A 20,816-nucleotide genomic window follows, 5' to 3' on the forward strand; every position below is an offset into this window, starting at 1 on the left:
CTGTGATGGTTAAAGAATGAAGGGGCAGAGAGGGAAAAGGGGTTGTGTGTGTTTAGGCAGTATGGATGAATGGAAAAAGAGCTTCAGTGTGAGAAGGAAATAAAAGAGGTAAGTCCACAGTGAAGTTGTGCAGCAGTAAAGAAATGTAGGCCCAGGAGCTGGAGTTTTGTCTCCTATTCCCAGTCATGTTATTGACCCACTTCATTCACTCCCACATGCAATGGCCTTAGCTTCGGTTTCTTCACCTACAAGATGCCACCACTCTGCCAGAAAAATGTTTTAGCCTTCATTTATTTCAAACCTTCTGGCTTGGAGGCAATTTTAATTTGGCTCTCTGCTGCCTGCCAAGTATCTGACTGACCACAGTAAACAATCCTGACCCATGAGACCTTGTAAAGCCATGGTGAGACCTCCACAGTGGTCTCAAGATAACTCGAGTGCTGCCTTTTCCCATGCCTAAAACAGTCCCAAACAGAGCCAACACAAAAGCCAAAAATAGCTGTTCCTCTGCTAAATATCCCTGGCAGCCCAGATGTGATAGCAGTTCTCACTCACACCAATAAATTGTGCCCCAACAAGAGGAATGGGGACATTTTCCTTTCATTGCAGGCTCAGTGTAAAGGTGATCCTCTGTCCATCCCCTGGGGAGCTGTGCAGGAAGGTGAGCACATGTGGGGTCTTCACACCACCTCCACATTTTCCCTCACAGTCCTAGGAGGAGTCAGACCAGAGCCAAAAAGAAACACCACTTGCCAAAGAGTTTCAACCTGGACATTAAACAGATCACAAACAATCAAAAAATGCAAAGAGAAGCTGAAATTACCCCCCTGCCCCATGCAGGTACCAATCTAAACCTTCTCCTCCAGAGATTCACCAGCACACAGGTTTAAAACCTTTCTTCTTTATTACCTAAACAGCAGGGCTGAGACAGGGTAGAAGGGAGGGAAGCAGGGGTGGGACTCACCCTTTGAGCTGGGGTACCTGAGTGATCTGCACACAACCCCCTGAGCCAAACCCTGCTCCTGCAGTACCCTCTGCTTCCCTGAGCACCCTCTGCTCTCCAGGCCAGCCCGTGTCCAATGCCTGCCTGTGGCTTTGACAGCTTAGGAGAGGCATAAGAGGAGCCACTGAAGGCACTTCTTTATGTCTTGGGCTGCAATTTTTCTGACTTGTTCTCAATCAAGCTGCTGCCCCCTCTTCTCCGGAGAGGAGATTGCACGTTGTGTTCCTGTTTATCCTCTCCTGGTTAAAGTTCTTGGGCTGCCTGGGAGAAGGTTGCTGGGGCAGATGCATGGCCCTCTTTTAAAAAAATAACTAGAAATAAAGCACCATTTTTTTCTTTTTGATGGTTGCAATGGCAGGGGGAATATAAGCCAAGGTCTTGCAGACATCTCTTTATCTTCTCTACAGTGTTCCCCCCCCCCGACTTTTTTCCTCTTTTTCTTTTACTTACAGGTTCTGATGTCAATTTTACCATAGTAAATAACCCCAGGCAGACATCAGGTGCTAGCTGAGCAGAATCTAAGATCTAAAAAGCTGTTTGTGCTGGTTCTTTGAAGCTCATGAACTTGCAGTCATTTGTTCTCCTCTCAGATAGCCAGAGCACCGTTTCACATGATCTCCATTAAAAGGATTCCTTTCAGAGAAATGCATAGGATGGTGGGATAATGATAAAGGAACTTTGCATTCCACACCTTCATAAGCAGTCCATATTATCATGATATAAGGCCTTGAATACTCAGGCATAACCTCTGTCTGAATACAAGCACTATCATAAATCCTGCATGTCAGCCTGTGGGGTTTATGGACTGAATCAAGCCCACAGGATTAAACTACTGTTTTGATGATTAACCTGGGTTTCAATGCTGCTATTTATTATCTTAGGCAAATAAACTATTTTCTGTTTATTTGTAGAAAAGAACAAGAAATGAGTTTTCTTGTTCTTTTCTACACCTGGGAGTCAAGTGAAGCATTAAGAACCAGCCTTTTGCCCATGGATGAAAAAAATGCATGAAAGGAAACAAGAAAGCCATTTGCTGGGATTTTACTAATAATTGTTTCAGGTGTATAAATATAGCAGCTTGCCAAGCCTTTGGCCAGCAGAGCAGTGTCTGTGCAATAGCTCAGCTTTATTTTAACCTTTGCAGAATAATTCTTAGGAGACTTGAGGAGAAAGATGGTTTGGTATCTAAAGCCTTGACCCGAGACTCACAAGACTTGTGAGTTTGCTGATGCCTGCACAGATCAATGTATTTCTCTCTCCGCTTTTGCTCCTCATATCAGCAGCTTATAAACTCTGGGTAACCAAATCCAGATACTTGTTTGCTCTTCAGGGTGGATGGAACATGAGTTTGGTGGGACCTCAAGGCATTAGTATGAATGTTCATTGATGGGAAACAAAGGAAAACAACAAAGAAGGAAACAGGAGAACAAGTGTTTGCTGGATGGTGCACAGCAGGGGTGATTTCCTTGCTCTTTGAGGTGGATGCTCATGTGTTCCTTGCATGTGGCTGCAGTAGGCTGGGAGCTTTGCACTGATGTTTCTTAGCAGTGTCAGGCTGGAGGACACTGCTACTGCCTCAGAAACCAAGTCCAGCACCTCTGAGCAACGTGTCTTATGTGAAGAAAGAAGATGACAAGTCGGGATTGAAATTCCTCCAGGACTGTGACATCTTGCTTCATGCTGGTGTAGTAGAGACTCACAGCAAGGATCAGCACTGTACAAAACAGGAGCCACAGGAGCACAGGCAATCCAGATGATGTCCTGTCATCTGCTGAATGGCGATGAGGAGAAAAAAAGAAAGCAGCATTATTTTAGTGCCATCTTAAACGCTTCCTAAATTTGATCCCCTGCTGATGCCTTTGTCCCAGAGTTCTGGCAGCAGCAGGGTACAGAGGGCTCTGGTGGTGAGCACTTCTGCAGGCATCAGTTAAGTGATAGTGAGTCACACCTCCTGATGGAAGGTGGTGAGTATGAAAGATATCATCTAATGGAGCATTTAAAGAGTTTAATTACATACAATAAGAACAGGATTAGCATAGCTAATGCATGATCTCAACTTCCCCTCCAGCAATTATTTTTTATACCTTCACCCTAAGTGTTAAGTTGAAGGCTAGGAGAATATGAAGCTACTTGGTCTAATTATTTAATGTTCACAAATGCTCCATAAAAGAGAGAAGCTATAGATTTCTGTCCTTTTGCCTGGTAAATGAGCTTGTTTGGGGCTAATAATGGGAAGAACCCAAACATGGCTCCCTTAACCAAGAGGCATGTTCAGAAAGCTCTGGCAGTTTGAACCACCCTCAGAGTGCTATGTGTGCTAATTACACCAGAACATGCTCTGCACTTGCTCTTCAGCAAGAGGATACTGTAAAGATTTTTCCTTGCCTTCAAAATATTTTTTCAAACATGTTTAAAGTGCTGCAGGTCGGGCACAGCACACATGTGAAAATCCGAGGGCTGCATTCAGCTGTGTCCCAGTCCCTGGCTGTGTGTATCCATCCCTGGGCCTTGGGGATCCAGTTGGATTCAGCTCTGGCTGCTCAGGCTGCCTGCATGGCCATTGCACAGTCGGCACTATTTCATAAAGCACTTAGAGTATTAAACATGCAGCATAAAGCCAAATTCATGCCTGAATAAAACCCATAGTGTGCAGCTATTTTCCTGCCATATGCACATAATCAATAAGGAGATAAAAATGTGGAGTGTATTATTATGGGTAAAGGGCCAACATTAGCTGTAACATATTTAAATTAGCTTCTACTCCGAGCCCTGGAATACACACCAGTCAATTAAACTGTCATACAGATGCACAGAGAGGAAGGTAAAAGTCATAAAACCAAGCCAGAAACACATAATAATGTATCAAAAAGTGTATGGGGAAAAGGTAAAATGTTAATAGGCAGTCATTTTATAGCTAACCAGAAACCAAATCAATGTCCCATAATAGATCTGAGTGAATTATTTGCAGCAAGTAATTTATTCATTTGAATTTAGCCCTTCTTTCTGTTTTCAAATTTTCCATGTGCAGGCTTCAGATTTTATAAATTTGTTTATTTGGCGTTATTCTATGAAGGGTTGATATGAAGGTGTTTAGCCAGGGAATTGCTCACCACTTTCTAGTTTTGCAGAGATTTGTTAGTTGGGAGTTGGTGTTTCCCTGGTGAGATTTCCCACACCACAGGCTACAGCTACTGGGTGCCCCACCTGCCTTTTCCAATGTGGGGCTTGGCTGATGAGCACACGTGGGAGCAGGGAAACCTTCCTGTGGAAGCTGAACAGCTTTTCACATCAGCCCTTTCATATGAAGTGCTTGTAACCTGTTTCAACTTTTAAAAAGTTGCTTTCCATGGGAAATTTCTGGGCGAGCTCAAATGTAAAACTGGACTTTCCTTATATCCTCTCAGTTATGAAACATGCTCTATCCATGAACAGAAAAAAATAATGCAGAAGAGTAATTCCACCTGCAAAATTGTGATGAGCTGTGCACATAAGAGCTTCAGCCTGTCACTACATTTAGGTGTTGAAAATCAAATTTGCTTTTCTAGATTACAATTAGAATTTTAATGCTTAAATTGGTTAGTTAAATTGCTTGTTGGAAGACATGTGCCCAGTCTCATGGCAATTCATCTGAGAAAAGCACTGGACCTGAATACAGGAAATTTTGTTTCAGTTCCTGCCTTGGGTACACATTTCCACCATGCCCTGAAGAATATTTGATCTTTGCTTTTCCCCCAGGCCCTTTTCTGGCTCTAGTACCCTGTTTGTAGCCCAATAACAGCCCTAGATGATGCTTCCATTGTCATGAGCATACAGCCCCTCTTCCTGGACAAGAGCAAAAGCTGAGGGATATGGGGACATCTCCCTGAGAGGCTTTTTGGCCTCCCAAAACTACAGCTCTGTGTGTGTATATATACATGTGTATAGGTACCCCTCTCCCCTTCACTACCTACAGAGGGGCTGCATGTTGCCCAGGCCCTCTAGAAATTATCACCATCATCAGAATATCCAGACACACTCATGTGCTTGGGGTCTGCGAGGCTGCCAGGCCTCAAAAAAAAAACCAAAAAAAACAAAAAAAAAAAAACCCAAACCAAAACAAAAAAAAACCCACAAAAAACCCCAGAAAAACCCCCAATTATTTTTATTATTTCTACCCTGCTGATAGCATATAAATGAATTGCCTCTTCCCCTCATACAAAACTCAGCAGGGAGAACTATTGTTTAGCTTGGGGTGCTTTCCCTGCATATCTTAGTGAGAAACCTGTACCTATTCTAATGCCATAAAATATATTAATTATATTTAAATTAAAAATAGCTTCAGGGATTTAATTTTTGTTTCCACTATTTGTCTTACTAGATGTCTTGTTTAAAATTGCACCAGATCTCATCAGCACCTTGTGCTGCTTATGCTGAGAAGAAAAAGCAGCAACCACTGACAACACAAACTGCTGTGTATATGGAGGGTCTATTTGCACAGTGCATCCCACCAGCTGCAAAAGCAAACTCAGGTTAATGCTGTGGATGGCTCACAGTTATAATGTGAAAAATTCAACTTACCCACTACGTAGTCACAGCAGGAAATTACTAGAAAACAAAATGAAAATGTTTTTACTTGCCTGGAATGATCTCTTGGCAGTGGGTGAACAAGAAAAGCCAGAACCCAGCAGTGCCTCTGAAATTGCCTGGCACCTTGGAGATGCTGGGCAACCTCTTACACTACTTTTGGCTCTGGGTGAGGATCTACCCAACCCATGCAAACATGCAGATGCAGGTGCACTTCAGGAAAGTGAGGAAAAATTATTGTGTGCAAGAATTCAGAGGCAGGATTGCTGCTGTTGCAGGGAGGTCAAGAAACAGCTCTGCTAAAACCCCTCCCTATTCCACATAATTCCTAGAAAGGAAAGGATTTAGACCAGCAGGCTGAAAGAATAAAGTCAAGAAAGCACTGTCAGAATAACTTTCATCAACAATATCTTGGAAATGTGTCTGCTTGGCAGCCAGGTCCAGACACAATCCAGGATGAAAAGTCCTGGATTGGAAACGGAAAAATTTCAGTGGTGCCAGAAACCTTCATTTTACCAGCCTTAATGTGAGTAATATTGTGTGGACAAACAGCAAATAATCTAAATCACAGACTGTTTGCAACACAGAATACTAATGATGGGTTGGAACATTTCTCATGTCTCTATGACAAAGAGTCAGAGTCATCTCCATGCTTTCATCTCCCTGCACGAGCTCCAGCGTGGCTTTGCTGAAGCCAGAGCCAGGGGAGACCACCCTGGTCCCCTGGGCTGGACTGACTGCAGCATTCCCAGTGCTGATGTGGGGCATGGATTCTGGCAGAGAACTGAGGCAGTTATTCATTCCCATCAGAATCCTGCTCTTGAGCAGTCAGATGAGCTTCGAGGAATGTTAGGCTGGCTCACTGAGTCTCTCCAGGAGTTCAGTTTTGGTGGGAAAGCCCAGGCCATGTCAACAAGCTTATCAGCTTCCCCTTCATGCATCCCAAACAACGTATTGCCAAACAAATGAGAGTTTTGTTTATAGGCACAGCAGATGCCAAGATTTATTTTCAGAAGCTGCAGCAGTCCAAACAGGTGGCTGACATAGAAATTTTACCATTCTGCCACCTGTGTTTTGACCAACTGACATATAAAACCCATAAAATTTTAGTTCTCTACCAATAAATACAATTTTCTTGGTTGGATGGGTTTGGGAAAGTCAGAAGGTAACACCAATTATTATTTGGTATGGCATTCAGCACGTGCAGAATTGCAAACTGGATCCTTGTGCCAGACCTCTGCTGAAGGTCACTCCCAGTTGACCTACTTGCAATATTTTGGCTCATGAATGAAAAGACTAGAGGTTTTGTTAGCGGTGTCAGTCCTTGGGTGCCTTTGTTGGCAGAAGTTATTACATCCTGGCCGCTAGGCTCAGACCTCTGCTGCTGTATTCTGTGCCATGCTAGTTACCCACAGTGACATAATTATGTTTAAATTTGGTCTGAGTGGAAACCTTGCTCTGGGGAAGCCCTGGGGCCCAGCCAGGCCCAGGGTGTACAATGTCCCCTGTGGGGGCAGACTCAGGAGTCACTGTGACAGCAGCTGAGCGTGAGGCAGGAGCCTGTGTCCTCCCAGGGCAGGCAGGCAAATGGACCAGAGCAGTTCTGCAGAGCACAGAGCAAACATCACCCATCCTCTGCTCTGTGCTGAGCTGAACATCATCAGAGGGGGAAGCTGATGTGGACAGACAGAGTGGATGCTAAAAGCTGGAAAAGTCACGCCAAAATTCCTGCTCGCTTGAGCATACCATGTTCAATGACTTCTTCTGGCTCACGAAATCGAACCCTTCGCTCCGCTCTCCGCTTTTCCCCCACAGCTTGGTCCACAGGTGGCCTTTTCCTCAGTATGGAAGGAGGAGAGCTGCTGTCATCTGTCTGAAGAGTTGACCAAAACACAAAACACGTGACCATTCAAACAGGGTGAAGTATCTGGGTGAACTTTTGATCTTTAGTGGATGTGTTAGTGTCCCTCGAAGGACATGATATGTCACACCTCTGCTTGGACATAGCCAGACCACTGTGATATTTACAGCCAAACAAAAGGGATATTCCTACATTGCCATTCATCTGCAGTACTCTGAAGCTGTATTCTCAGGGAAAAGGCTAGATAAAGCAATGGACAGCAAAATGTTCAGAAAGGATTTCTCTAACTTATAGTAACAAATATTTGCTGAAGGTGGCAGCTCAACAGCCTTGGGCTGTTCTTAGAAGAACATAAATGTGATATGAAATATATGAAATATATGAAGCATGTCATTTGGAGCACCTTTGAAATGTTCTGAGCTAAGCATTTCCATTCAGAATACAGTGTTATCATTTCAGCAACTGGGACTGTGCAGCTGACTTGGGATTGGGCACTCCTGATGGGTACAAGAAGGTAATTTATTTTCATTTCAATATAACAATTATGCTGTTGCTCTGATTTTTGCTTGGAAACCACATTTAGTCTTTGACAACACAATCATAATGCAGTGGATTCTTTGAAATTACAAGAAACAGAGCTGCAATAACATTAATAACTCACTGTTCTGCATGGGAGTGCTCCCACAGTCAACTGCCCAAAGTGAATCCAAAGAACCTTGATTCAGACACCCACTGTCCTCTGGCAGTAGAGAGCAGATGGCAATTTTTCTGCTTTTCAAAGTGAGGAGTAGAGATTCTTAATGTTTTATTTTTAAGACTGAAGTAATCTTCTCTAGCCCTTTCTATCTCTCCCCTCTGTTCCTCTGCTAGATAAAGGTTATTATTTCTTCTGGATTTCTCTCTGCTCCCTTTTCCCCCCCTTGTTTGTTGTTCCCCCATTCACTGATTGCATGCTTCTTACTTCAGTTCTGCTCCTTGCTTTAACCTTTCTACTCCTCAAATATCTACTTTTGTCCTTTTTTAGACCCAAATGCCATTGTCTTGCCTTCTTGTTGAATGCTTTCCTCATGCTCACCATTTCACACATCCACTCCTTGGGCTGCAGAAACAGGATTAGGTCCCATTGACTGCAGTCTGGGGATGTCAGACCCCAGAGTAAAGGGGATAAATAGGTTTTCTTACACATCACATCCTGGATAACCTCAAAAGACATATTACATTGCCATCAGGAACTGCCATGGGGTGAGGAATGTCTTCAGCTTTGATTCCTTCTCCTGAGAGATTCATAAAACCAATCTCATCACTGCTAAGGATGCTTTCTCTGATCCTGGGGTCATATCACCTCTGTCTCAGGACTGGGGACAGTGTGTGTTGGAGCTCTGTGTTTTTCATTCACCAGCTAAGAAGCTGGAAGCCCCATTCAGGTTATGGAAAACCTGGATTTCACTTATTTCTGAGTCCAAAGAAATACAAAGCTATGTCTTATACACATGCCCTCATCATCAGGGTTATAGTGCAGGGAATCTCAGTCTCTGCCACTGGAGCTGTCTTGTTTGGCCTTGAATAATTAAATATTCATTGAGCTAAAGAAAGAAAGAAAGAATGACTTTACAGCCTCGTGTTTGGGTGCTCCCTTGGGGGTGGCAGAAGTCTGCTCCTATCCTTGCTGCAATGAATACTTAATATGTAATACTTAAATATTCATTGGAGCGGTCACTGGGAGCAGGGTCTCTCATCTACCAGGTGAATACCCCAATCCCTCTGCAACAGCCACACACACACTTACTAACATAATGAATATTTGATTATTCTGTGTAAAATGAAACAGGTTTAGGGAGACACAGCCTAGCTCAGGCTAGGGGTGCTTATAGCTATAAGGGCTTCTCCTGTGGCACGACCAAGGAAACTGAACCTTATGTTTGAAGAGATTTATAACTCCAAGTGCAGCTGTTGCCCATATGAGCTTTTCCAAACTCTTAGCAGTGACATCACATCAGAAGAGAAAAACATGAAACAACGTGCTGGTTGGATAGCACCTAGCCAAGGAAGACCTTAAAAAGGAAGTGATTTCATGATATTCACTAGACTTTAATAGCTTACAGAAATCAAAGCTCTACATTGTCAGAATGAACAAAACACTGTTCCCTCAGACAGAAATCTGGTGTTAGCATGCTGTGACAAGAGCTGGAAACCTACCAAAGTGATAGCTGGGAAATTCTATGACCCTAAAAACAACCCATTTGTAACAAGCTCCAGGCACTGGACACAGGGACTTCATCACCCATGAGAAGATTACTTACCTGCAGCTCTTTGGCACTAGGATCAGAAAGTGAGGCTGGACATATTTGGGACATGTACTCTGGATGCCAACATGAAGCCTCCCACACGAAGCTTTGGATGGAAAGCCTCTTGCCCAGAAACTGAGAAGGATCAAGGAAAAGTGTCCGGAGACCCCTGAGCAGCAGGGACGGAGCCGGCAGCGGCACCGTGCAGGACAAGGAGTGCAGAGAGGAGTTTGTGTCCTTTGTACCAGGGCTGGCGTGGGAAGGATGAGATGTACTCAGGAGCCAAAAATAGCACCCAGTGATAATGCTGCCTGTGCAGCTGGAAGCAGAGCTGTCCTGGCAGTGGGAGAGGGCCTGAATAGAGCAAGTCACAGACAAACACCTACGTGTTTGTTCTCTGTGAATGTGAAGTTGGGAGTGTTTTTTTTGATAGCAATTGCTGCATTCTGTGATCATGTTGATTGCCTTTCCAGAATCCATTCCCAATCACAAAAATCTTGCAAGTGGGATTGCTTTTAGTCCTTCCTCCATTCAAAATATGTGGGTAAAGTCACCAGCAAATTATAGAAATATAGTGGGATGACAGATATCTCCCTCCAGAACAGTTATGGCCTCACTTTATATGTTTTACAAATTAAATCCATTATTATAGTAATAAAGTGGGATTTAAACATTTGACATTTCTACTCATATTGTAATAAGATTATTGATAGAAAGAGAGGTGATTTACTGTTCAAGAGGCTTTAACAGTCCCTTGTCAAATGCTGAAGGCTGGGCATCATCAAATACACAATTTTTAGTTAGAAATACCTGCCATGATTGCTGAAACATACTGGTTTGTTGTCCGTGCAAGCACAAGCTTGTGCTTTTTTTTGTTGTTGTTGTAGTTCCTTTCCTGGAGCTATTTCTTTGCAGTGCCATGTGTAATGTACATGGTTTGGTTTTATAGCAGGTGGTTGGACGGATATTTCCATGTCATGTTCAGGCTGGCCCTTGCTCTGCAGCACAGAGAGGGTGGTAAGATGCTCATACAGGCTCTGGGAGCCAGAGGGCACAGCTGCTCAGTGGGCTTCACTATTTACTTTCTTCCTTTTAGGGATATGGGGAATGGGTGAGTAGATGGAAAGGGTTTGGACCTCCCCAGAGAAAACTGGGCCAGAGCAGCAGAGGAGGCTTCTGTGGCTGATGGGGTTGGCAGACTCCTCAGGACTTGCTGCTTCCTGCAGCTCAGCCTCTGCATGGGTGTGCTGTCCTCAAGCCTGCCCTCAGTGACATCAGCATCCATGTGGAGAGGAATAGATTTGGCTGGTCTAGGGCTCTCCACTGAATGCACCATATCTAAAATTACCCTGAAGAAAGTCCCCTTACCTTCTCTTTCCTGTGCATTGGGGTGATGGAGGGCTTTTCCTCATGCTGAAACCAACTCACAGCTGCAGGCCTTGTGAAATGCTTCCAAAATGCCCTTTCTGCTGTGTCCTGCAAGTGTTCCACAGAGGTTATTTCAGTACAACTAGGATGGCTTTTGGTGGGGAAAAGACAGTCTTTGAGATTTTGTTCATAGTAGATCCTAGACAGAAAGGTGACAAAACCTGTCAAACCATGGTTCCTGGCTTCTCTGGCTCCTCCTTCCTCCTGTTGTGGTAATCACTTGCTACTAATTCATGTAAAAGGAATTTACCTGCCTGGTTTGGCCAGAAAAACCAATGAAGGTGGGATTAGGGAACTCAAACGCTAGTCCTCATCTAGTTTTGAGTTTTCCATGGGAACTGTCTCATTTATTTTTATTAGTGTTGCCCAGCAAGGCACATAAGAAGGTCTTGTGCAGCCTCTTATTCCTGCAGAGTGGGGCAATGCATTTGTCAGCTCTTAGATCCAAAGGAAAAACCTTGTTCATATCTTTTTCACTGAACCTGGCTTTGTTCAAAGGAAGATTTTACAGTTTTCTAGGTATTTGGTCAAAGATATTTTGGTAATTTAAAAAAAAATAAAAACCAAAAAACCACCAATGCAGAAGTTGATGGGATTTGTTGTGTACAAGAAATGGACACATGGAGACAACATTTATAATTTTTCATGCCAGAAACCATTTCTTTTCAGTTCTAGATTCCCCTTAAATGTAAACAATTTTTTTTGTTCATTTGATTGAAAAATAATTGGGCAGCTTATAAATGTTTTCATGAAAGATTGCTATCTAAATGCCAGGGATGATAATTTCGTAGTGGCATTCTCACTTTTATCTCAAGAAGTGCTAATTATATTGATAGTAATGGTTGTAAATGCTTGAATAATTAGTAGTTACCTGGGCACTCAAGTTTCAGTGGATAAAGATGTCAGGAGTTCAAATCTCATGACAGGGACAGTTCCATTCCTACTAAGTGCTTTTGATTGTAGTTTAACAATCCAAAATTGGATATATGTTAGAAATAAAACACAGCCCAATGCTTAAAGCAAAAGAATCCAGGAAAATAACTTCTCTAGCACTTGAAATCACTAGTAATAAATAATAGTTACTATAGTGGGATATTCCTGTATTAGAATCTGTAAGAATTTCCTTTAATATTGCTGTTCTTTTTAAAGTAATTTTTCATCTAAGATTTGATCTCATTTCATGCAAAGAACATCAGAAACAAAGCTGGACAAATAATTCATAAATGAATTATTTAGCTTGTGAGTGTCACCTCTATTTCTTTCAGCTAATTGTTCACAAATAGATAGTGACTTTTGTCAATGTATTCATTATTCAGATTTATTCAGTGGATAATTGCTGGGAGTAATTCTTTGTCTGTAGATTGCTTGGAATCATTTTGCTGTGAATGTTTAATAGTAAAAAATCTATCCAGGCTTTCAATAAAAGACAAACTAAAATTGTCTATAACTACTGATGTAGCCCTTAAACACGAACAATATAATGCAGTCTTAAAGAGAAACACCAACATTTTAATCAAGAAATCCACTACTTCCCATGGTACATAGGAGAGAAAGCAAAAACATTTCAACTCTCTGTGTAGCTACTGACACTGAATGGTGCACATTGTATATGCAAATAAGTTTTTACAAGAAAAGGGTTGCTTAAGTGTTTGCTCAGCAGAAAAACAAAACATGCCTAAACAAAACATGATTGACTTTCCAGAGAATAAGTATGAACAGTCCACACAAAGGAATTAACTGCACAGCCAGTATTTTTCTACAATACCTCAGTGGAAGATGTCTAGGAAATAAACATAACATGATAAAACAATTTTACACTCAGAGGATAGCCGTGTAACCATATGAACTCTTTTTCCATTTCCTTCTGTGGGAATAAATATTTTAGACAAGCAAAGTACTTTGTAAATGATGCCTTTGTGGGGATTCGTCTGGCCTGGTTCAATTATTCTGAAACCTAGCAATTTTCTCATATCATTGAATCTGCTTTTATTGCAAATAGGGTCATAGAAATAGTCACTCATTGCAATAATGGACTTCGTTTATCTTAACTATTAACACTTGCAGTAGGTTTACACACACACACACACGTATATATTCAATATTTATGGATATGCACAGTGCATATATTAATAATGAAGTAACTTTATCTCCAACAATCTGAAAACAAAATCACGTAATACCATACAGTGTGGGGTGCAGTGGTAACTGGAAGCAGCATATCAGGATAACAGAACAGAAAAGGAATAAATAAATTAGAGGGGAGTCTTCCATAGCTTCCTCAACTTCCAGAGTGTCAATTGAGCCTTTGTTCACTATTCCACCTTTCGCGGTTCTGTGTACTCTTGATTAATAATTTAGAGATGCACCTTTTGGAAACAGGGTAAGTTTTGTGTTTGCCAAGAGTGATTTTCCACTAGTCAGGGAGTACATCAGGAAATAAAACAGCAAATTGCCCCACAGAGTATAATTAGCTGTTGCCTTCTTCCTTTTTCTGCCTCTGGAGAAACAGATTTACTGTTGAGAGTTCTGGGACACCCATGAGATGTCATACAGCACCATTTCTTCTCCTCAATTTTCCAGTAAAGAAAGCACTGTGTAAATCCCAGCCTCAAGACAAAAATCAGCTCTTTGGACTGCATGTTTCCATTCCACATCCAGAAGGATCATGATTAATCTGTTGTCTGGTGATCAATCCAAAGTGGGGTTTTTTCATGGAGTTGGTGAAAAAAAAGAGCAACAGCAAAGCATAATGGAAACAGAGCACTGAATGTGAAGAGGTTCTGGTAACACTTGGTGTGTGTAGCCAGCCAGGATGAAAGCCATCAGTTTTCCTTCTTGTATATCTGTTAGTTCCTGTGATGGCCAGGGAGCTGTGTGTCCAGGTGTGTTTTTCCCCAAGGAAGTGCAATTGTGATCAGTGCAAAGTGCAGCACCAACAACCCCTGTGTGCTCCATGAGGGACACACAGAGTTACCCTCCCTGTGGGGCCTCTTTGCCCTTTAGTTGTTACTGCTCTGTGCTGGAAGGTCTCATGGTCACACAGGTCTGTAAGTGCCCCTTTGGTGCAGGAGGGCAGGCCTGGGCCATTCACCCAGGGCCTGTGGGCCTGGATTGCTAACCTTTGTAAAATTGGATTGGGGTGGTGTGCTGCATGTGGCCATCTGATCCATCACAGCAGAACTCACTTCTGAGGGCAGAGTCATGGCACTGCTTGCAGATGGAGCATCTCAGGATTGTTTTAGTTGGAAAAGATGTTTAAGGTCAGTGAGTCCAAGTGTCAGCCCAGCACTGCCAAGGCCACCACTAAACCGCATCCCCAGGTGCCATATCTAAATGTCTTTTAAATACCTTCAGGGACCCGTGACCCGACCGCTTTCCTGGGAAGTCTGTTCCAGTGCTTGACAACCCTTTTGGTGAAGAAATTTTTTTCCTTATATCCAATCTAAACCTCCCCGGGTGCAATCTGAGGCCTTTTCCTCTTGCTCTATTTCTTGTTAATTGGGAGAAGAGGCCAACACTCCCCATCTACAATCTTTTTCCAGGTAGATGTAAGGAGTGAGACAGTTTCCCCTGAGCCTAATTTTCTTCAGTCAAAACTGAAGCTGCTTCCTCAGCTGCTTCTCATAAGTCTTGTGCTCCAGACCCTTCCTCAGCTCCATTCCCCTTCTCTGGACCTCCTCCAGGACCTCAATATCTTTCTTGTAGTGAGTGGCCTAAAACTGAAAACAGGATTCAAGGTGCAGCCTCACCAGCGCTGAGTGCAGAGGGACCATGTAGCAAATTCTTCAAAGTGATGATTGTGTTCCTGGAGCTGTGGCACCAGTTTAAACCCACAAGGTGCACAGATTTTTCCTGGTTTTAAACTGGGCACTTTTTTAAGATAAAGATAGAAGCACGGAGCAGAAGTGTTGCAGGGTTTTGCATTATGGTGAGAACATCCCTGCTGCAGGGCAGAGCAAGCTCTGCTCTATTTGGACTGACTGGAAGTGATTTAACTCTGTTGAGGAATTTGGTCTCAATTTATTCCTGGCATGAGTTCATTGACTTATAAAAGGCCTGGATCTGTATCCATTTCTTAAAATTGCCTCTCTTATTCATGTGTCTTTCCGGGTAGATGTTACAAATAACCACAGAAGACTTGTGATGATGTATAGTAAACATAGAGAGAATTTCTGGCTGCTGAAATGAACTTTCTAAATAATTACAGAATGATTCCACATCCATTTCATAATTAGACTCCTGAGATTGCAGCCAAGCTATTATTTGTGATTCAACATGCATTTTTCTTTTAGAAATGTCCCGCTGCCATTAGGTTTATTCCACCTGAGATTTTCTAATTTGTTCTGATCATCCTGTCACTGGGGCCCAAAATGTAAAATATGTATTGATCAAATAAGAGTTACCAAGGAACCAAATGCTAATATCTGCTGTTGGCTCACTGATTCCAAATCAGTCAGTCCTGCTGATGTGGGATGTGGGAGATGGACAGGGCTGGATCGAGTGAGGTCGTTCTGAGGCAGCTTTTGTTACGCACTCATTGTATTTCAGGAACGAAAACTAGTGGAACTGTAACTTCTGCCCTCAGCATTTGGGCTGCTGTTGATGGCAGGGCTGCCATCAGCCGTGAGGTGAATTTGGACAAACCCACTGCCAGCAGGAGGACATCTGAGCTGGCGTAAAAGAGAAAAGGTATGCAAAGAAAGCTCCTTAGAAGTAGGAAAAGTGGAATTTATCTTCAGGAGTTCTATTTTAGCAGTAATTTCTCTGTGCTTGATGTTGTGTTCATTGGGGCTTCCTGCCCACATTCCTTGGTGAGCTTTGACCTGAGGAGAAATCCAGCTAGGATGACTGCAGGTTTCAGCCTCAAAAGGGGATTAGTGGTTTTGTCTTAATCCCAGGTATCAAAAGACTCCAAATTACTTCTGTGAGCCACGGTGCCTCCCCTAAAAAGGATTTTAGAAACCTGGCAGCCATTAATGCCAAACTGGCCCTGAGAGGGGCAACAAGCAGGGCTGACAGCAGTGGGAAGGGAAGGAGCCAAGGGAATCACAAAGCACCAAGGCAACTACACAACATGATTTGAGGGCACTGATGTAAATGCACTTGAGCTCCATTTGTAGTGTCACCTTGGAAGAGGATGAGATTAGATTAATGACATGAAAAAACAGAAAAATGGAGAAAAGAGCAGATTGAAGTGTAACAAAAGCCCAAATGAGTACAAAACCCCCATGAATTGGAAAGCATTTGGATGATGATATTGGATGATAAAGATTAGAAAAAGAAAGTGGCAAATCCCTCTGTCATTGGCAGCTGATTTACATTAATGTTAAGTCTATTACTGATGATATTTGTTTTTCTAATTAGCATGTAAGTCTCTCTCCTCCACCTCTCCAAGCCCTGGAGACTGGTGATTTCAGAGAAAAACAAATAGGTTTAACAAAAAGTAATTGGTACAATTTTCAAAACTGACTGAGAGCTTTTAGAGTTTATATTCAATTTCATCTCAGTTTAAGCTGAGGCAAAGAAAATAAGCAAGGGAAAATTCAGGCAGAACATCAAAGTACACTTGTTGGCATCAGGCTATACAGATAAGTCAGGTTGAAAGCCAGTTATGTTTTGCAGAGGCAAGCTGAATATTTAAGTTGTGCTTTCATCCCAAAGCAGAGCATCCTTTGGCATTCCTGCAAGAGATTGTAGCATCCTGCTCACACCAAGACAATTTGTGTCTTACAATGGGGTAGCTGAGAGCAGGATGTGCTTTGAGAGCAGAGTGGGAAAACAGGGTCTGCCTTTGTCCCCTGGCAGGTTTGAATCAGAACCTTCAAGTGAGATGCCCGTAAGATGCAGCTTCTTATTAGCTGCCTGCTAACAGCTCAGCTGCCTCTCTTTCTCCCCCATTCTCTCCTTCATTCTTAACAGAAATTTGGTCTAGGACCAGGAAACCTCTCAGCTTAAATTAATATGCAGGTCAGAATCATCTCTGCCTCAACAAATATATTTTTTTTCTGATGTGGAGTATTTTCATTGGTATATTTTTCGTCATCTCAAATGTAAGAGCCTTTCAATCAGTCTCCTCAATGAAACAATAAAAATTACTTTGCCTTTACTTTTAAAGGCAGAGAAATGCAAAGACAAGGAATGGAGCTTCATGGGACTGCTGTGGAGATGCTGAAATAATAGTGTCTGAAGGGAGAAACATGGAAGCTGAGCTCTTGATCTGCTATGTGATTCTGACTACATGGCTGTTCCCTGACAAAGACAAAACTTTTGGGTACACTGAGCTGGTGCAGTGTTTTGCATTCTCGCTTTCATGCATTATACCCACTCCAGCAAGTGTTTCTGGGAGAAGTTCTGAGACTGGAGTGTTCCTATAGCTAGCATTTCTTTCTTTGTTTGGAAATCTGGGAAAATATTAGATTCTTTCTGGAGCATACCAGGCCACAAGGCTCTTTGCAACTCGAAAGTGAAGATGATGGAAAGGTGACACCATCACTTCTCCTTCCCAGAAGTTCTCTCCTGCCTTTGTGACACTTCTGTAGATCTGAAACATAGTTTCCTGACACTCCTGCTTTTGGCAAGGTTTGTTACTTGCTGTGTGGATAATGCCAGAATCGGGAAATACTGTAAACTTCTTCAATGGTACATTTGACAGCCCAAATCAAAAGGTTCTTAGCAAGGGATGCTCCAGGAGCCACCACTCTGTCATGTCTTTCAAGAGGATCCAGTTGAACCAGAATCAGTGTCAGAGATTTAGACTAAGAAGTGCCAGGTTAATCAAAGCTGGTGGGTTTGCTCTCTTCTGTGCTCCCATTGTCATTTCAGAAAGGAGACCTTCAGCTCCTTTGCCTTTACCAAACACAAATCAAATAACTGCCAGGCAGCAAAATGACGCCTTCCTTTTAATTTTTTTTTTTTTTTTTTTTTCTGTGAATGTGAAACATAAATAAAAAATACAGAGGAGGAAAAAGGAAATTCTGAGAATTTCGAGCAGGTGGCATTGGTAACTGTCACCTTTATTTGTCAGTTCAGAGTTTGATTTTGGGGCAGCATGTGGTGGAAATGGGCTGGCACTGGAGAGGAGAAGTTAGTGCTCCATGTAGCAAACACCTCACAGAACTCCAAGCTATCTGCTTATCTCTTTTACAGAACCAAGACTGAAAATGTCTTGGGGATGATTTCTTCTAAATCTTGGCACTACCCCAGCTCATGCAGTGGTAGTTCTGGCTTTTCTATCTGAAATCTTTATTTGTTCCCCCAAAATAAATAGATGCTCCAGGATGAATATATAGAACTTTGTAAATTCAGATACTTGTCAAAATCTTTTATTGCAAAACATACTCATCTGAATCATGATCCATTCATTCTAGGTACTTTATCTGAGCAAAACAGAGTTTAATTCCCAGGTTTTGGTATGTCATTAGGAAGGGAATATGGGGCTTTCCTTATCCACACCATGTTAAGCAGATCAGACCTCCTTTCTTAGGAGGTAAAATGGGTTGTTTGGGATTTGAAATGTTGATTATCTTCTTTTCAACATTCATGAAAAAACGGGCTCTCGGGAAATCGATTACCATATTGCTTTTATACTGAAAAATTCTAAAAAGTCTAATGAGTTATTTTATAGCAACTCCTAATAAGGGTTGCTATTGTTCATAAATAATGTGCTCAATTTCAACAGCCGTGTTTATGACCAGAGCTGTACAAGAGCTGCAGACGCTGGCAAAGAGACTGTTCCTACCCTGCAGTCTGTATAAACGGAAGGAGCAATGCTACTTTACACCAGCACAAAGATCTGGCCCACAGTTTTCAGAGAGGCTGAATATAGAATACAAGGGAAAAGAAGCCAAGAAGCTGCAGTGTTTTGACAGGAACAGGTTAAGCAGTTTAACGACAGAGTCTCTCTCCACACTGGCCTGTGCAGCCTAGAACACACAACCTTTTTTAGACGTACCTGTTGGTCACGATGAAAAATGTAGGCAGCATCTCACACTGACATGTCTGGCATGGGAGGCCTGCTCAGAAAAATCCCTCATCAGGGCAGCAGCTGTCTTCTTCCCCAGGGCAAATTCCTTTAAAGCTGTCAAAGATGCTGTAATCAGACTAGGTCATCAAAACCAGTCCTCCTGAGGACTGGAAATAAGATCCAGAGATGAGCATTCAGCTACATGGGCAAGGTCTAAAACACTAAAGTTTCCATTGAAATTAAATGAAGAGACTGTAATTGCTGTGAAAGAAAAGAGAAGCAATCACTGGGAGAGCCCTAAAGCTTTCAGAGCACCTCCTGAAATGATGCTTGCTGGGAAGCAGGGATCTGTGTACTGAATAACAGAATCTGATAACTGAGCACAGCTTTTACAGGGAAAACAACTTTGATAACTGCTGGAGCATTTGACTCTGTGGCTCCTGGAGAGGCAAATTTTAATTGAGATTTCACCACACAGCTGAGTAGTTTTATAACCAAGTTAAATAAAAAAGGTTAATAAAGTAATAAAAATGGATTCTTTGCATTCTTGACTTCAAAGCACGGATCTGTGGTCAATATGCTTAATAATTTGTAAATAGAGTGAAACAAAGCACAAATAGCCATGGTGACCATGGAGAGGGATTACTGTGAGCTTCTACCCTCCGTTGTACTTTTGCTTGCATTAGCAGCATTTCAGTTTCCATAAATAAGGTAAGGTAAAGCAAATTAACTAAGTTCCTCTCTGTCCAATGTTTACTGCTGTTACTGGAGTTGCATCTGGGACAAATTTGAGTTGGATTTGACCAAACCCTATCTTGGATAAAAGGCTATCAGTGTACTTGATTTTAGCTGTATTTGCTGTAAATTATTTACAGTGTCTCTGATTTTAAGTGATTGATCCCTGCCTGAGGAATAGTATCAGAGTAAACAGATCAAAACTTGTTCTTTATGCTTCTCCAGTCCTCTGGCATTACACCAGATACTGTCTGCCAGCTCTTTCCTACTTTTTAAATTAAAAAAAAAAAAAATACCACCATACATGATGTGAAAGTTTGCATAACTACAGAAAAAAAAAAAAAAAGGAAATAAACAACCTCTCTCCTAAGCAGGAATAAATTACCACCATACATGATGTGAAAGTTTGTATAACAACAGAAAAAAAAAAAGGAAATAAACAACCTCCCTCCTAAGCAGGAATAGCTGGGGGAAATCACTGACTGAGCTACCCATGGGGGAGCAGGCAGTGCCTTGGCTGCTGTGGTGGGCACGGGAGAGGGAATGGGAGCTGCAGGAGCTGAAGTAATTAACAGGAGGAATCCCAGGAGAAGGGGAGAAAGGAAATGGAGGTAATATGCTCCACTGGAGCTTGTGAAAAAAGATAGTTGGAGGAGAGGTTGCTGAAGCACAGGAGAGCTGGAGGTGTGTCAGGGAGGCATGAGGATCTCTGAGACGGGAGACCCAGAACAGCAATTCACGGGCAGGCAGCATTCCCAGGAGGTGGACTGTGAGTGATATCGAGGAATCCATTTCCCATTTCTGATTGCTGTATTGGTCAAAGTGCCCAAGAACATGCTATGCCTCTGTGCTGATTTTTCCATCTGTCTGCATGGGAAACAGGGGCACCAGGTTGCAAAGTGACTGGCCCTCTCACAAACACAAGAGCAGAGCTGAGTGCTGGGGTCAGCTCACTGCTCATCCCCCCTCCTAAAACTC

General features: G+C 42.4%; 1 protein-coding gene across 2 annotated transcripts; it reads right to left on the minus strand.

Annotated features, from left to right (window-relative positions):
- Window positions 1–885: 885 nt before the first annotated feature.
- CUNH14orf180 (chromosome unknown C14orf180 homolog) lies at window positions 886–10,207 on the minus strand. Of its 2 annotated transcripts, none has more exons than XM_039712848.1 (4): window positions 9,728–10,207; window positions 7,313–7,439; window positions 5,561–5,587; window positions 886–2,771 (listed from the first exon to the last, which is right to left on the minus strand). In XM_039712848.1, exons 1-4 carry the CDS (start codon window positions 10,190–10,192, stop codon window positions 2,572–2,574), a joined length of 819 nt encoding a protein of 272 aa, XP_039568782.1. In that variant the 5' UTR covers window positions 10,193–10,207; the 3' UTR covers window positions 886–2,571. The 2 variants fall into 2 exon arrangements, with proteins under 2 accessions (XP_039568782.1, XP_039568781.1); XM_039712847.1 differs by having other exon boundaries at window positions 886–2,774.
- Window positions 10,208–20,816: the final 10,609 nt, after the last annotated feature.

Source organism: Passer montanus, unplaced genomic scaffold (assembly GCF_014805655.1).
Source record: "Passer montanus isolate IOZ18808 unplaced genomic scaffold, ASM1480565v1 scaffold27, whole genome shotgun sequence".
Classification (NCBI taxonomy): Eukaryota; Metazoa; Chordata; class Aves; order Passeriformes; family Passeridae; genus Passer; species Passer montanus.

What these genes read in the sequence shown, in the direction of transcription:
- CUNH14orf180 (XM_039712847.1), bottom strand. Translation starts at nt 10,192, where the DNA reads ATGGATTCTGGAAAGGCAATCAACATGATCACAGAATGCAGCAATTGC. An exon ending in CTAGTGCCAAAGAGCTGCAG is followed by an intron (nt 7,440 to 9,727) that starts GTAAGTAATCTT and finishes TCAACTCTTCAG; the next exon opens with ACAGATGACAGCAGCTCTCC. An exon ending in AGAAGAAGTCATTGAACATG is followed by an intron (nt 5,588 to 7,312) that starts GTATGCTCAAGC and finishes TTTGTTTTCTAG; the next exon opens with TAATTTCCTGCTGTGACTAC.